Source organism: Sarcophilus harrisii, chromosome 5, assembly GCF_902635505.1.
Source record: "Sarcophilus harrisii chromosome 5, mSarHar1.11, whole genome shotgun sequence".
NCBI classification, from domain to species: domain Eukaryota; kingdom Metazoa; phylum Chordata; class Mammalia; order Dasyuromorphia; family Dasyuridae; genus Sarcophilus; species Sarcophilus harrisii.
Genome location: NC_045430.1, coordinates 232,213,129 through 232,228,475, shown reverse-complemented (window position 1 = coordinate 232,228,475; position 15,347 = coordinate 232,213,129). Strand labels below are relative to the sequence as shown.

At 38.1% G+C, this 15,347-nt stretch overlaps 1 protein-coding gene across 1 annotated transcript in view; it reads right to left on the bottom strand.

Moving 5' to 3' along the window:
• Nucleotides 1–15,146, bottom strand: part of DNAJC1 (DnaJ heat shock protein family (Hsp40) member C1) — a 243,616-nt gene extending 228,470 nt beyond the window's left edge. The window contains exon 1 of the mRNA XM_003771883.3: nt 14,017–15,146. Coding sequence (XP_003771931.2) covers nt 14,017–14,178 — 162 coding nt within the window. The 5' untranslated portion in view covers nt 14,179–15,146. The remainder of the gene's footprint in view (nt 1–14,016) is intronic.
• Between the last annotated feature and the right edge of the window lie 201 nt (nt 15,147–15,347).

Here is a 15,347-nt window from a genome sequence, read left to right as displayed (position 1 = left end):
TGTTCACTTCACATAAATTCATGCTTTTTACTCTATGTTCATTTTGACCTCTTAAAACTACAATCAAACAATCATGCATTATTAAAATACAGATTAAGTGGGGAAAGTAAACTTTAAACATAAAGGTTTATTAAATGAAGATAAATGTTTATCCATCACAATGAAATCACAGACTCTGTTGTACTGGGAAGACAAGTAATAACTATAGAAGTCCTGTATCTAGGCTTCCTTCAGTGTAGTATGGGAGTGAACTTGGATCTTTGAAGGCTTTGTAGGTAAAATAGAAATCCTACCAGCAAACTGAAAAGCAGCTGAGTGGGGATAGGGAAGCCTGCATCTTCAACAAGAGACTAGCTTCACCACCAATGAGAGATAACCACTAAAACATCAATTCTGTGGACATGGTGATCCATGAAGCATCAACATGCAAACGTTTCCTCAATCGGGTGCAGCTTCTTTGGCTTCTGTGAAACATGATGAAGTGATAAAAGAGCAAATAAAAATTACAAAGTTTTTATGCTATCTACAAACATTAATGTAACAATCATTTAAAGATAAGTTAAGGGACCAGGAAATCATATTTGAGGAAGACAACCATATTTGTATTGACACTCTTGCCAAAGGATGGATTCTCCTCAGAGAGAAGTAGGTGAAGTACGTTTCACTGTGCACAGAAAGACAAGAAACAAATGAATGGAATACTTGTCATTTCTCCTTAGAGACTTAATGAATTTAAACAAAAAAGTTCACTATAAAGATGAATATAATAGGCAATAAAATCTGTTGCCAAAGAGTAATGATAATAACAAAATTCTACAGAAATTCTACTAAATCATGAAATAAATTCCTCAATACTCAATGATTTCACTTTGAAGGAAGAACAGAAAAAGATTGCTGCACACAAAAACCATACACACACACACATACACACTGGAAAATAGGATTGATGAAGCGTTCAGAGGACAAAAAACTCATAGATTACTTAGCTGTCTCTCATCATCAGATGATTAATATTTCATTCAAGAAGGATCTGAAGGAACTTGGATATGGCAAGCTCTAAGCAACATTATAAAAAATTTAAAAGGTCAATATCTTAACACATATGAAATGACTGTTTATCAATATAGAAATCATTTCTGAATCAGCCACGTGCAGTCAGATCATCATCTAATTAAAGGAAAGATACGAGTCAACACCTCCTTAGAAGGATAAAGATAAGAAAACATCATGTTCATTTATGACATTTTAAACTCAATATACTTAGATAAGTTAACTTGGAAAAATGGACAGCAGATAAAAAAAAGTTCCATAGACTTTTGATGATCAACATTTCTTAAAGGATTTTAATAGATGTAAAAGTCACTATAACAAAGAATCAATCAAGAAAACATTTGTTAAGCTCCTACTATGTAGCAGGCACTGGAGTAAGAGTGAGGGGAGGCAAAAAGACAAAAGACAGCCCTTAACTTCAAACACCTTATAATATAATAATGGAGACAACAACAAAACAAACATACAAACAGAATAAATAAGAAATAATTAACAGACAGAAGATACTAGAATGAAAAGGGATTAAGAAAAGTTTCCTGTAGAAGATAGAAATGTAGTTGGAAATGAAAAGAAGCCAAGGAGGCCGGGATAAAAAAAGACAAAACCGTCCCTAAATAAACACTGTCCATGATCTTTAACTTCACTGTCTAAGAGCAACACTATTTTAGAATATGAACTAACCTGTGAAACATAAAGGGAAATTATGACTAGTACTGCTTCAGAAACAAATTGTGGAAGAAAAATTAATTTTCAAAGAGCTCAGAATGAGAACCAACTAAACCAGATCATCCCAAAGCAAATCATAGGTAAAGACGACAAATATACGTGAAATGGAACAGATGTAAAATGTTTTCTAAAATAAGTGTTCTCAACAGCTGGGCAATTTCCATATAAGTAGGGGGAAATCGCTGAAGAAGCTGAAATCAAGGAAGAAAAACCGACCTGATCAAAATCCACACAGAAGAAAAGTTTGTTGTAGGTAACACACCTGTTAAAGATACTTAGAGACTGATTCTCAAAATATTTCAGAGGAAAAGATTTCAATCATTATCCATGACTCCTCTTATTCACAAAAATCAAGAACACATAAGCAATGATCAACCATAGGCCTATTTTCTCTCATATATAAAATCTATAGAAAACATTTTTATAACATTCTTTTCATCATCAAGGTGAGTAAGTAGATCCACTACATTTTGATATAACTTGACAATCCTAAGATGTGCTATAAAAGGAAATAAAAGTGCCATTGAAGGAAAAAAAAAGACCAACTATCTAGATTAGGCCAATATATATATATAGAAGAGATTCATGGTGTTTTGGTTTTGAGAGCACTGAAGAAGTAAGACTTAAAGTATTTTAAAGATGCGAGAAGACCAAAAACACGGAAAGAGTTGTAAACTTTATTGGATGTTTTTAAAGAGGGTAAAAAAATATCAGTAACTACCATGTCTATTTTCCATCATAAGAATTTTTATGAGAATAATCTAAATATACACAAAAGGAATCCTTAGTGAAGGTAAGAAAAAAAAAAAGAAACAGGAAAGTTTTTTTTTTGTTGTTGTTGTTGTTTTTTATATAAATTATACTCCATAGCAGACCACATCTTTATAGTCATATAACTATCAGCAATTATATATAGAGTATAATATCCAACTATGCTATTGTTAATTACAAAAAGCATTTGATTCTGTTGAACAAAATGTCGTCTTTAAAGCTCTTATCAACAAAATCATAGAAGATTCCCAGAAAGGTAAAATAACTTTGTTCACTGACTCACTGATTATTAGTATCAAATGAGGCTTAAATGGGGAGGCATATGCTTAAAGCAGCTTTATGTCATGCAGGATGTACCATGCAAAATCCAAATGGATGAAGGATTTCCTGTATAGAGAATCGTCCTACAAATATTCCTATTTATATATAGATGACTTAATATTGATTGTATTGAGCCCTAGATTTTGCAGAAACATTGAAGAGAGTTTGATCCAAAGATTCCTCAAATGAGTTCAGACTACTTGCAAAAAAAAAAGTTCAGAATATAAAATGCAGTTGAATGGACAAACTTTTAAGTTTGCCTACTGATACATATGACTCACTACAAATAAAAAAATGAGCTAAGCTCAGAACAGAACAAGACAAAAAGAACAGGCTATGATGCCTTTGGGAAATTATGGCACTCCTTTAATGACTCCCCAAGTTTCTATTTAAAACAAAGGCTTCCTTTCTTACATTGGTAAGTAGTCTTCCTGTGATGTTATATTACAATGTATAATTGAAAGAATTTAAGGTGAAGATCATCCAAAGGCAACTGAGTGTCACAGATTTAAACAAAAAACAAGTTGTACTATGTTACAGATAAGGAATTGCACAGAAATTAAGAAAAGAATGTCATAAGAAAAATGTCTAACTACAAAAACAATAGTTTTAATCATGTAGTAAAAGCAAGGGATAAATTGATTGTCTACATGCCTTGATGAGAGTCACATGTTAATTACAGAGGAAGCCCTCAGATGTTAGATGAAATCCATGTGGAAACATTCTTGATGTCTCTAGTATTTAATACAGTGCCTAGAACATAGTAGGTACTCAATAAATGCTTACTGATTGATTGATTTATTAATTACCTGATTGATATAAGCTAAGGATAGATAAAAAATAAGCTGTTTATTCTCTGGACCCTTACCTTCTATCTGTGGAAAGAACATGTACACAATGAGCATAAAAAAAAGAGAGAATATAAATGCAAGGGAATGATGGTGGATTAGGAAGGATTCACTGGTGAATTTGAGGGCTCAGGAAAAGAGTTTCTGTAAGAGGTGGCATTTCAGATGATCTTTGAAGGAAGCTAGGGATCCTAAGAGAGAGGTAAGCAGTATGCTCTGGGAATGGGAATAGACTACAAAAGCAGACAGAGAGAGAGAGAGACAGAGAGAGAGAGAGACAGAGAAGAAAGAGAACAGTAAAGAGAATGATGTATAATTGTGGAGATCCTTCTAACACAAGTCTTGAAGTATTTAACAGGTAATAAGTGACATGGAACTAAAGTTGTTGAGAGAAATTGGGGCAGGGCTAGCTTTAGACATGGAAGTTATCTATGTACAGTGAAATGGAATTGAAGCCATGGGACTGAGAGGTAGATCACTAACAGAGAGAATAAAGAACCTTAAACAGAATTGTGGTTAGGAAAGGGATATAGATGATCACCCAGCAAAAGTTAGAAGAGTATAAGTCATAGAGGAAGTATGCCAGATCACATAAGGAGAAATCTGGGTTCAAACTGTATATAGTACAATATATTTGTATATTGTATAATATACAATATTATATATTGTACTATACAATATATATACAAAGCACTAGGCTAGGTGTTGGGGATATGAAAGCAAAAAGTGGTGCAAAAAAATAAAGTGGTGCAAAAACAAAAACAGTACTGACCTCTGAGGGGTTTATGCTCTATTGGGGAACAACAACATGCACATGATTCAATAAATACAAAGTAATTTCAGGAGGGTTATGTGCTAATAACTTGGGGATCAGGAAAAACTTCCTGTGGAAGGCAGCACTCAAGATTAAAGGAATCTTAAGGATGAGGTGAGAAGGAAGGGTATCAAAGATATGAGGGACCACTTGGCAAAGGCACAGAGGTAGGAGAGAGAATGCTGAATGTGGACAGTAACAAAGAGTACAAAAAGAAGATTCACAGTTTGTATCTAGGGCCAACTGGTAGATAATGTGGGCTAGTTTGTATCATTCATAAGTCAACTGAATAGTATCCTAAAGCATCCTCTTTCTATCATGGTTATACAAGCATCAAGTTGTTACTTCTTAAATTTTTTTTGTTGGACCATCTTTTCCTGCACAATAAGTCACCACTATCTCCCCAAGACTCTGTCTTGGACCTTCACCTCTTCTACTTCTGCACTCTATCTTGGTAATTTCATTAAGCTCAATGGGTTAAATTATTATCTCTGTGTTGATGACCCCAATATTTCCCTCCCTCCTTCCCTCCCCATTCTCTCCTCCTTTCTTCTAACAAACTAAGCAAAAGAAAGAGTTTGGGCTGGATTCTCTGTAGAAAACTGTAGTGCTTTCAACAACTTCAAAATGCTTCTTGCTGCAAAAGTCTGTGATACTATATGACGGGGGAAAAAATGAAAAAAAAAATTACTAAATGTCATGATTCTTGAAAACCAAAAATTACAAATAACCTAGCACATGATGGAAAGACATCAAGTGACCCTAACTAAGTGGCAGTATTTTGCCAATGAGAGCTTCTTCCTTGGAAGTAGAATAAAAGATATTATCAGTGTAATACATGAGTAGAAAGGGAAAGCTGGCTGGCCATGTAATAAGAGGCTACTAATGAAAAGTATGAGTTATATATTAGGATCCTGATACTGGCTGGTCATATTTGGTTTCTTCTCCTAAGAGATGTTAACAGAAATAGAGACAATAGTGAATGGTAAATCTCTGAGATGTAACAATGAAAGAAATTAAACCAACTCAGGGATGTTGGTTTACTCTTACTAGACTTACTAGACTTACTCATGACTGCCATGTTTGTAAAGTGCAGTTGAGTTACTTGTTTTCTTTTAGATATAAAGTAATGTATCTCTCATGAACAATCATAAATCACTCATAGCCCATTGGCATGATATCTTGGGCAGAGCTGGCCTGATCCTAGCTGGAATTCATATATGTCTATGGTATTGCCATTTTATCTTCTTTCTAAATTATGAAATCCTTAAAGAGATCATACAAAACCTGTTTCTCTCTCCCAGGACCTACTGTATACAGTAGGTACTTAATAATGGTTGATAACTGAACACTGAGACATAGCAGTCAAAAAAATTTACACTGTCATCATTGAGAGACACAGTATGTAGAACAAAGATGACAAGGGTTCTATTATACTGTGTGATCACATCACACGTGCAGTATTTTGTTCAGTTCTGGGTACCACATTCTAGAATCATCATTAACACGCTGACTATCTAAAGTGGCCTCAGAATTAGATGATAAAAAAGAAAGGAAGGAAGGAAGGAAGGAAAGAAAAGGAGGAAGAAAGGAAGGAAGGGTCGGTTTATTAAGTAGCTACTATGTGTCAAGCATTGTGCTAAACACTTTACAAATATAATTTCATTTTATTTTCACAACTCTCAATAACTCTAAGAGAACAGTGTTGTTATTATCCTCATTTTACAGTTGAAGAAACTGGGGCAAACAGGTTTAAAAGACTTACTCAGGAGCTTGCTAAGCCAGCAAGGTCACATTTGAACTCAGGTCTTCCTGACTTCAGGCTCAGCATTCTACCCATTATGTTACCTGGCTGATTATAGAGAGTAATTAAACCTTCTGAGTCACTTTTTTCATTTAGATAGTAAGGATAACAATAAAATTACCTGCCTCACAGAGTTGTTGTGAGAAAAGTATTTAATAAACTACAAAACATTATGGTGAATTATTATGCTTATTATCCAATTTGCTGATGGCGCAAAGCTGGGAAGGATAATTAATCTGTGAAATAACAATCAGAATCTAAAAGTATCTTAACAGGCAAAAACAATGGGCCAAATCTAACATTAAATTTAAATAATAACAACTGCAAAGTACTACACATTTAAACAATTGATTTTTTTAAAGTCAAAATGCAGGGCAGAAAAGATTTAACTTAAAGGCAATTATGTGGAAAAGACTTGGGAGGTCCTGACTGATGACCAACTTTAATCTAACTTTAATTTGGTTGAAGTCCATGAAAATTCCATGAGATCATATTTGTAAAGTACTTTATAAGCCATAGAACACTATGTAGATTCAGTGGTTATCATTAGTTAACAGATGGGAGTGGCTGCTGAAGAACAATAATAAAAGATCTAACAATTCCTTTTCTACTCTTTGACAGTCAAGTCTTTGACTTGGTATGTTGTGTGTGATTCTAAGGCATTATGTTTTAAAAGAGATCTTAACAAACATAATGCATACAAAAAAGGGGATTAAAATGGCAAAGGAAGTTGAAAACCATATCACATGATGAACAGCTAAAAGAACTGGGGATGCTAAGTTTTAAAAAGACAAAACTTAGGGCAAAATGACAGTTGTCAATTATTTGAAAGACTAGCATGTGCATTACTTTTTGAGGTTAATGGGTGGAGGTTATAGGGCAGCAATTTTCATCTTAATATTAAAAAAAGGTCTCTTTTAAGAACTCCGAAGAATAACATGAGATATTTCATGAGATACTAACTTTCTAATACCCAAAATAATGATTATCTGCAGCTATATATTAGGCAACAGACTGAGCCATGTAATCGCTAAGATTCCTCCTAATTCAAACAGACTATGTTTTTCTCCATTTCTCCCTCGTACATGCCCTCTCTGTCTCTCAAGCCATACAGACATAGCCTCTTGGTCACTGAAGGCCAGAAAAATGATCTGCCCATGTGAGGTCAGATGTCCCAAGGTCAGACAAGTTGCCACATTCTGCCCTGGTGACCAGGGGTCAGTCTATTCTACCTGAGCTAAGTGATCCTTGTTGAATGTACTTTCTTGGGTATGGCCAAGTAAAGCTCTTTGGTTCACTGCTGAATGATGTGCAAGTGTCTCATTTCATTCGAATATCAGCTCTAGGGAAACACGCCTGTGTCAGGTCAAAGAACCAAAAGATTTCTAAAGAATCAAGTAAGTACTCTATGGAGGCGTCACCATTCTTTCTATTAGTACTGCACAAAAAGGATAGATTCCATTATTGTTCTGTAAGAAATGACCAGCAGGATGATTTCAGAAAGGCCTAGAGGGACTTATATGAACTGATGCTGAGTGAAATGAGCAGAACCAGGAGATCATTATACACTTCAACAACAATACTATGTGATGATCAATCCTGATGGACATGGCTCTCTTCAACAATAAGATCAACCAAATCAGTTCCAATTATTCAATAATGAAGAGAACCAGTTATACCCAGCGAAAGAACTATGAGAAATGAATGTGGACCACAACATAGCATTTCCACTCCTTCTGTTATTGTCCACTTGCATTTTTGTTTTCCTTTTCAGGTTATTTTTACCTTATTTATAAATCCCATTTTACTTATGCAGCAAGTTGACTGTAGAAATATGTATACATATATTGCATTTAATATATACTTTAACATAAAAAAAAAGAATAGAGAGATTCCAATCTATACTTTTAGAGGTAGTGACAACAAATCAATGAGGTTGTTCATTTGGGTTTGATTCCCCATAATCCTGTTTCAGGTTTTCTTGGTAAAGACATTGGAGTGGATTATAGATTTTAGAGATGAGGAACTGAGGCAAACAGGCAACCCTACCAAGCTCATACGTTGATGGTATATATTCAAGAGTAGAGAAAAGATGTCTAAAAGGTCTGATGGCCAATTAAAAGAAGAGCAACCAATGAGCTAACCTAAAAAAAGCTACTATTCAGAAAAGTAATTAGATATGTCAGTTGTATAAATTTTAATGTAACTCCAATTTACACCAAAAAAAAGGATAACATAATGGCTTCTCATAACTTGACAGTCAGGCAGCCTCCTCCTACCTCCAAGTTCAGAATGCTTGCTAAAATAAATTCATCCTAATATTTACTTATGTGGTGTGAAATGGTAGGTAAAGAGCTGACCTTAGAAGCCAGAACTCCTGGATTTGAGATCCATCTCAGCTAGTCACATATTGTTTGATTCTAGGAAAACTACTTCACTTACCAGAGTCCCATGTAACTTCCTAAGACTTCAAATTACAGAGAAAGTACAAATTTTCATTGAGAGTAGGAATTTTCTTATCAGGAAACCAGTGAAAATGAAGCCTAGCCTCATCTCATCCCATCAGCATAAGAATATGATCTTTCATAAAGTCCTATCATCAAAAGAGTATAAAAAAGTCATGTTAATGACATTCCAAAGAAAATACAATTCGGGAATATCAAACATTATTTTATATTTTTTCCACTTTTTGCTCTCAATTAGCATAGGTCACTCTGAGTTTATTGTATTTTAACTCCATTGACAAAAAGAAATGGAGGAATAAAATAAAAACACACAGAGACTCAACTGAAAAGACAATTTTATCTTTTCCATAAGCAAAAATGGGCAATCCCAGCTCCTCATATATCTATGCATGGCATTATTCTCATACATGAAAAGAGCTGCTAAAAATAAAATGTGACATCTGAAAACAAATTGAACTAAGTGAAAAATAAGTTACAAATCACTCTCAAAATAAATAAAACCCAAATGCTTGAAAACAGCACATCTCCTCCCAACTTTATAATTCTCCAAGGCCTGGAACAGTACCTGGTGAATCTACACATTGTAGGAATTCAGTATTTGTTGCTGCCAGAAGCTCATCCATCATAGTGTAATAGTGGGGTTTGTTTGTTTGTTTTTTTGGTGTCAGCATAAGTATCACCAAGCATTTGAATCATAAGTAAAACTGAAAAGCTAAGTAGATTTCTCATTGTTATCAATAGTAGTCTAAAATAATTGGTGGTAGAGCAGGCATCTTATTAAGGGTACAATTCAAAAAATTGAGTTCAATATTTTTGCATGTAGTAAAGGGTACTCCAGGTCTTCTATGTGATCTCATCAATATGGAAATTCATACTGGCAGGCCTTCCTCATGTGCATTTGACATCCCAAGGATGCCTATCCCGGCTAGCTATTTGTTCTCCAGCATCCACTACGTTACCAGACTATCATACGTTTCAATGATGACCTCCTTTACAACAAGTTTTCTTCCATCATTTCTTGTTATTTATAAGATGTGTCAACCTGCTAAGGTCCACCTGTACCTTTGGCTGATCCTCAACTTGAATCCTTGGGGGATTATGGTATTCCACAACCTCTGCACAACATATTAAAAAGCCATGCTTTCCAAAGAGACCAGGTATGAAAAAATGCTGATGAAGACAAATGATCTTTATAATTTTCTAAATGTCGTAAAAAGAGAGAAAAAAAGAGATAACCCCACAAAGTGTGTGATGAGATTACTTTTCAAAATCCTGGGAAAGAAGAGGCCCCTTTGTAAAACTGCTTAGGGACCCAAAATTTTGGCTGCCTGTAAAAAATATTTTGCCAAAGCACATTTTTCTTCCCTTATCCCTGCTCCTTTCACACAAATCAGGTCAATTCCCATGAAAAAAAAGTCCAAAACGGTTTCCTAGACCTATGGACCATTAGGATTAGACAGGATCTGTCCTTGTATGATGGCTTTCTAGGGTCGTCACATTCCTCCTTCTCAATTAACCAATACATACTCAGCTCTGAAGCTCTATAACAAATCTCTGCTTTAGGAGGACTTGGCAAGTAGCTCCTCAGTAGCAGGACGGTGGAATATAACATGCAACCTACTAGTGGAAATAAGAAGAGTGAAAGATGGAAACACACTGGAGGTGAGAAGGGTGCTATTGTCAAATTCCTGGTTTGGGAAGAGACAAAGGATGATGAACTCATTAGTACAGAAGTCCAGAGACACCACATTAAGCATTCTGTCTCCTTAAGTGCTTTGTTTAGTTTGCCAAGAGATCTGGATTCAATATTGACTCTGAGCAGAAAATTACATTTCAAGAATGTGGAAAAAAGAGAATTTGAGGAGAAAGTTGGTAATATCTGTCTCTTCTGATTTCTAAAGGCCACACAAACTACAGCATTACACCACAGACCCCTTTTTAATGGAACACTATTCTGACCATAGAGGAAGCATTTCCTCCCTTCCTAGAGGCTAATCTGAGCTTCAAGGTCTGCATTTGCATAGTGAGAGAAGGAGCTGAACTACACAACTACAAATTTCCCTTCCAATTCCAAATTTATAATCCTGTGGAATGCTAGATTGGGAATCTAGAGAATTGGGTTCAAATGCTGACCCTGCCTAGGGCAAGTCACTCTCTAGACTAGCTTCTTAAAACTGTGGTTCACGTAACTGAATGTGAGGGTTGGGAAATTATGATTTATTATCTGCAAATATTTGACTTGTATACAACACTTGTCCCACAATTGGAAAAAGTTTGATAAGTCCTGCTCTAAGACTATTTCTTCTTCTAAAATGAGGGAAGGGAAGATGGATATGATGACTTCTAAAGTCTCTTGCAACTGTAGATCTCTAGATCCACATGACATTCCTTCTAATCAGACTAGAAGTCACCTTGGGTTTGAGAGTGCTGAGCCTGTGATGGAATACTACTGTGCTATAAAAAGTGATGAAATGCTTGATTTTTAGAAAATCATGTAAAGACTTGCATGAAATAATGAAAAGTGAAATGAACAAGTCCAAGAGAATGTCCTAACAACAATACTGTTTGAAGAAGTAAACAACCAAGTTATTCTCAGTATTTAGATCAATTACAAAGAATCTATGAAAGGGAGATGTTATCCATTGCCAGAGAAAGAACTGATCAACAGAAGTATACAGAGGATGGTTTTACAGATATTTATAAATCTGTATCAAATGATGCCTTCTTTAATGTGAGGTGGGGAAGGAGAGAGGGAGACAGTATGGAATTTAAAATGTAAAAAAAAAAAAAGAAAAGAAAAGAAAAGAAAAAAACAATTGTTTTAAATGAAGAGAGTGCTGAACTTAGGCTTAATAAGTTCTCCCTATTATTGCTGTTCAGTTTTTTAGTTGTGTCTGACTGGAATGGTTTGCATTTTCTCCTGCTCATTTTTACAGATGAGGAAACTGAGGCAAAGAGGGTAATGTAACTTGCCCTGAGTCACAAAGCTAGGAAGTGTCTGAGGCCAGATTTGATTTCAGGAAGAAAAATCTTCCTGACTCCAGGCCCAGTTCTGACTATTGAAATTCTATCCATTCTGCAAGAGCAAGCTTAGACACTACTTCCACAAAGCACTCTCTTGAACCCATTTAGGAGCTGAAGAATTGACCCAAAGACTGCAACAGTGCTAGTGCTGGCATTCAGTAGGCACTTAATAAATGTTTGGTTTGTCATGATGAATTCAAAAAGTCTCCTAATCAGTTTGAGATATAATTTTAAATGTGTTAATTATTTAAATAGTTGTTATGGACAATACCTCCTCTTAATTAGCAAAATATTCCTACTCCTTTATTTTACCAGTCTTGACATCACAATGCACTGGAAAGCCATCAATTAAAATCTCTTCCTGGGTTCTTCTATCTCTCTCTACTACAGAGTTTCAACCTCCATCTTAAACAAATCTCTTCTCAATTGTCTATATTTCTTTATTTTCTCATCATTGCCATTATGGTTGACTGCTTCAAATTGTCCCCTGCCTAATTAACTTTGCAAAAAAAGTTGCATAAAATTATAAGTGAAATTTTATATGATACCATATGCTAAATTATACTATATAACTTGGATCCTAAAAATACTGACAGGCCATTTTCTTAGATCTGATTGGATTTGCTCATTTACATTTCTGTATGTTCACAGGAGAATGTATACTTTCAATGAGTTATACAGCAATTTTCTCTTATGAATTCTCCTTTGTAAAATATGTATATGATCCTATTTATCTCTGGTATTACTGTTGGTAAAAGGCAAAGAAAAAACAATGTAAATTGATGCATAAAGTAATGTAGGCTATTTAGCAACAGCTTAAAGAAGCTATGATGAATTCTACAACTTTCTGTAGTCTAGAAATTAAGAGTTTGTTTCAAGAGCAATATGATCTTATATAACTTACTTTTTACCTAAATTGAAAGTTCATATACTTTGAAAATGAAGCAATAAGTGGTGCAGGGTGACAGCCCATAAACATACAGACAGTTATTACATAACAGCCAGCACATATGGATTGAAGTGTGAAATGCTCACACTTCATGGTTCTTGCAAGAAAGAATGTTAAGCTTATGGTGACATGGCAATTAAGTGCTATATATACAATGATGGAATGAAAACAGAATGTTTGAAGATTAAATTCCCACTTATTCTAAGTTTAGTAGTTCAGGCAAACTTATATTTACCTATGTAAGGAAAAAAATGTATTCAGACTGCCCACACTTAAAAGAGGTAAAAAAAGAGAAAATCCATTTTCTCTTCAATGGATTTTACAGGTGGGCTAAATCCATTTCTCAGGAAGTTCTGAGACTCCTTACCCTAAAGATCTGAAATGAGTGGATTATCGATTTTCTTTGGCACCAGTACTGAAATTTGAGGGGGAGGGGGAAATGTTTAATTTGTTCCTATCTTCCCCTTCCCCGGGGCAAGAAGGGAGGGAGAGACCTAAAAATTATAAAATAAATAAATAAATAAAATAATCCCTAACTATCTAAAGCCAAGAAACTTTTGGTCCTTAGGAGACCCACGACACCTCTCTCTCTCAAAATGCCATAGCTCCCATAGTCTTACACTCAAAATGCCTAGTTCCTATAGAAAAGTGCCCTTGGCTAAGACTATCTGGAAATAACCCTAGGTGTATTACGTGGAAACTACACCGTTAGAGGGGTTAAAAAAGAAACCCCCCGAATGTCTGCTAATAAAGGCTGGGAACAAAACTTAATTCAAGTCTTCTTTGAAGGGAGCAGGGAAAGAGGAGAATAAAGGAAAAGGATATATGGGGGAGACCAGGGTGGGCAATAGGGTAACACACTTCTGGATCGCGCTTGGCAAAGACCACTGACCCTAGGTTGCTCAGTTCGTGGAGGAGGGAGGGGGCGGCTGACAGACAGTAAGGATACGTGCGGTTATGGGGTCCTACAGCTATGCTTTTCTACCTGAAGAAGAGACCGGGGGACGCAAGTCCTGCGGGGACCGAGAAAGAGGTTCTTCTTTGCCAGAGAAGGGGATCCCCTATTATCCAGAAACGTGGGGCTAAGTGACGCCCGAGGGGTCCCTTGCGCGAGGGGTTCCCCACTCCGCCCACGTACACCGGCTTCTCCCAGCTCTAGAGCGCGGCAGCACGGGCAGGGCGGGGGGCCGCGAGAAAAGCCCGGGCTTGGATGGCGCGCCGGTGGGCGCCCGCGGGCCCCTTACCTGCTGCACGCCGAGGAAGTGGTAGAAGTTGAGCTGCACCTCCTCCACCAGGTCGAACAGCTCCAGGTCCGCGTTCTCCCAGCCTCGGGCGGGCACGGACTGCAGCAGCAGCAGCAGCAGCAGCAGCTGCCGCCGCCAGAGCCGGGGGCAAGCGGCGGTCATCGCGCGCGCGTGCCGGCTCTGTGGCGCTCCACGCACGGAGCTCCGCGCCAGCCACGCCGGGCCGCGCGACGGCCTCCTCCCGGCTGGGGACGGAACCCGGGCGCGGACGTGGCGGGCGCGCCGGCGGCGGAGGACAGAGACGTCAGACCCGGACACCGCCACGCGCGGGGTGAGGCGGCTCGGCCTGCAGGCGTCCGGGACGGGAGGGACACCCACGCTCTTACTGCCCGCGGACCCTCACTCCGGGGCCAGGCCGAGGGGCTGAGGGAGCCAGCGGGGCTAGGCTGGGGGCCGGGAGGCGGGGGTTGAGGGAGGAAAGGGGCGTGCCTTCTCCTTGCCTCAGCCTATCAGGAGCCTTGCTTCCGGTGATATCACGTCTCCTAGCAACCCCAAGAGAGGCTGACAGGACCGGAAGTGGGGTAGAGCCGGCCTCCCCAGGAAGACAGCCGAAGGGCTCCGGGTCCCGGCCTCTCTCCCGCTCCGCCCCCGCACCTCCCAAACTGTGCTGAGAATCTTGAATGGACGCGGGAAGTTGAAGGAATTAGTCAAAGACTTGGCACACCCTCCCCTGATACTCTTCCTCTCCCCCTCCCGGAGCTTTTAGGGCCTTCCTTTTTGTTCTTGTCGCTCGCTTCTTCCCTAGCTTCCCAGGCCCCCAAACCCAAGCTCATTAAGCTCCCCGGGGCAGGCCAGGAGGATGCTTTTTTAAAGTGATAAATCAGGTGTCATTCACCCCGCTAAGACTGCACCCCAACCCCCTCCGGCAATAATGGCCTGGATTGGACCGATTTTTAAAGAATCACACCTAGAATAAATAACCTCGGAGCTTAAGGCTGCGGCGTATGTGCAGGGTGCGCTTGGGGATCAGAATTGTGGATCCAAGGTGGAAAGTTTCTTGGGTTACCATCCTGGAGTTTGGGAGAGACAGAGAAAGTGAGAGGAGAAAGAGGGGAAAGGGGGGGAGGGGAGAGGGAAAGGGAGGGAGGGAGGGAGAGGAAGGAGAAGAGAGGAGAGAGAAAAGGAAAGAGAGAGAAAAGGGGAGAGAAAGTAGGGGGCATGATGGGAGTTGTATGCTTATACGCCGTCTCGTGGGAAATGTAGTCCTTTCCCCTCGAACAGGACTTTTCCTCCCTACCTTCACTGCCCCTCATCCTCGCCTTTGCTGGAGA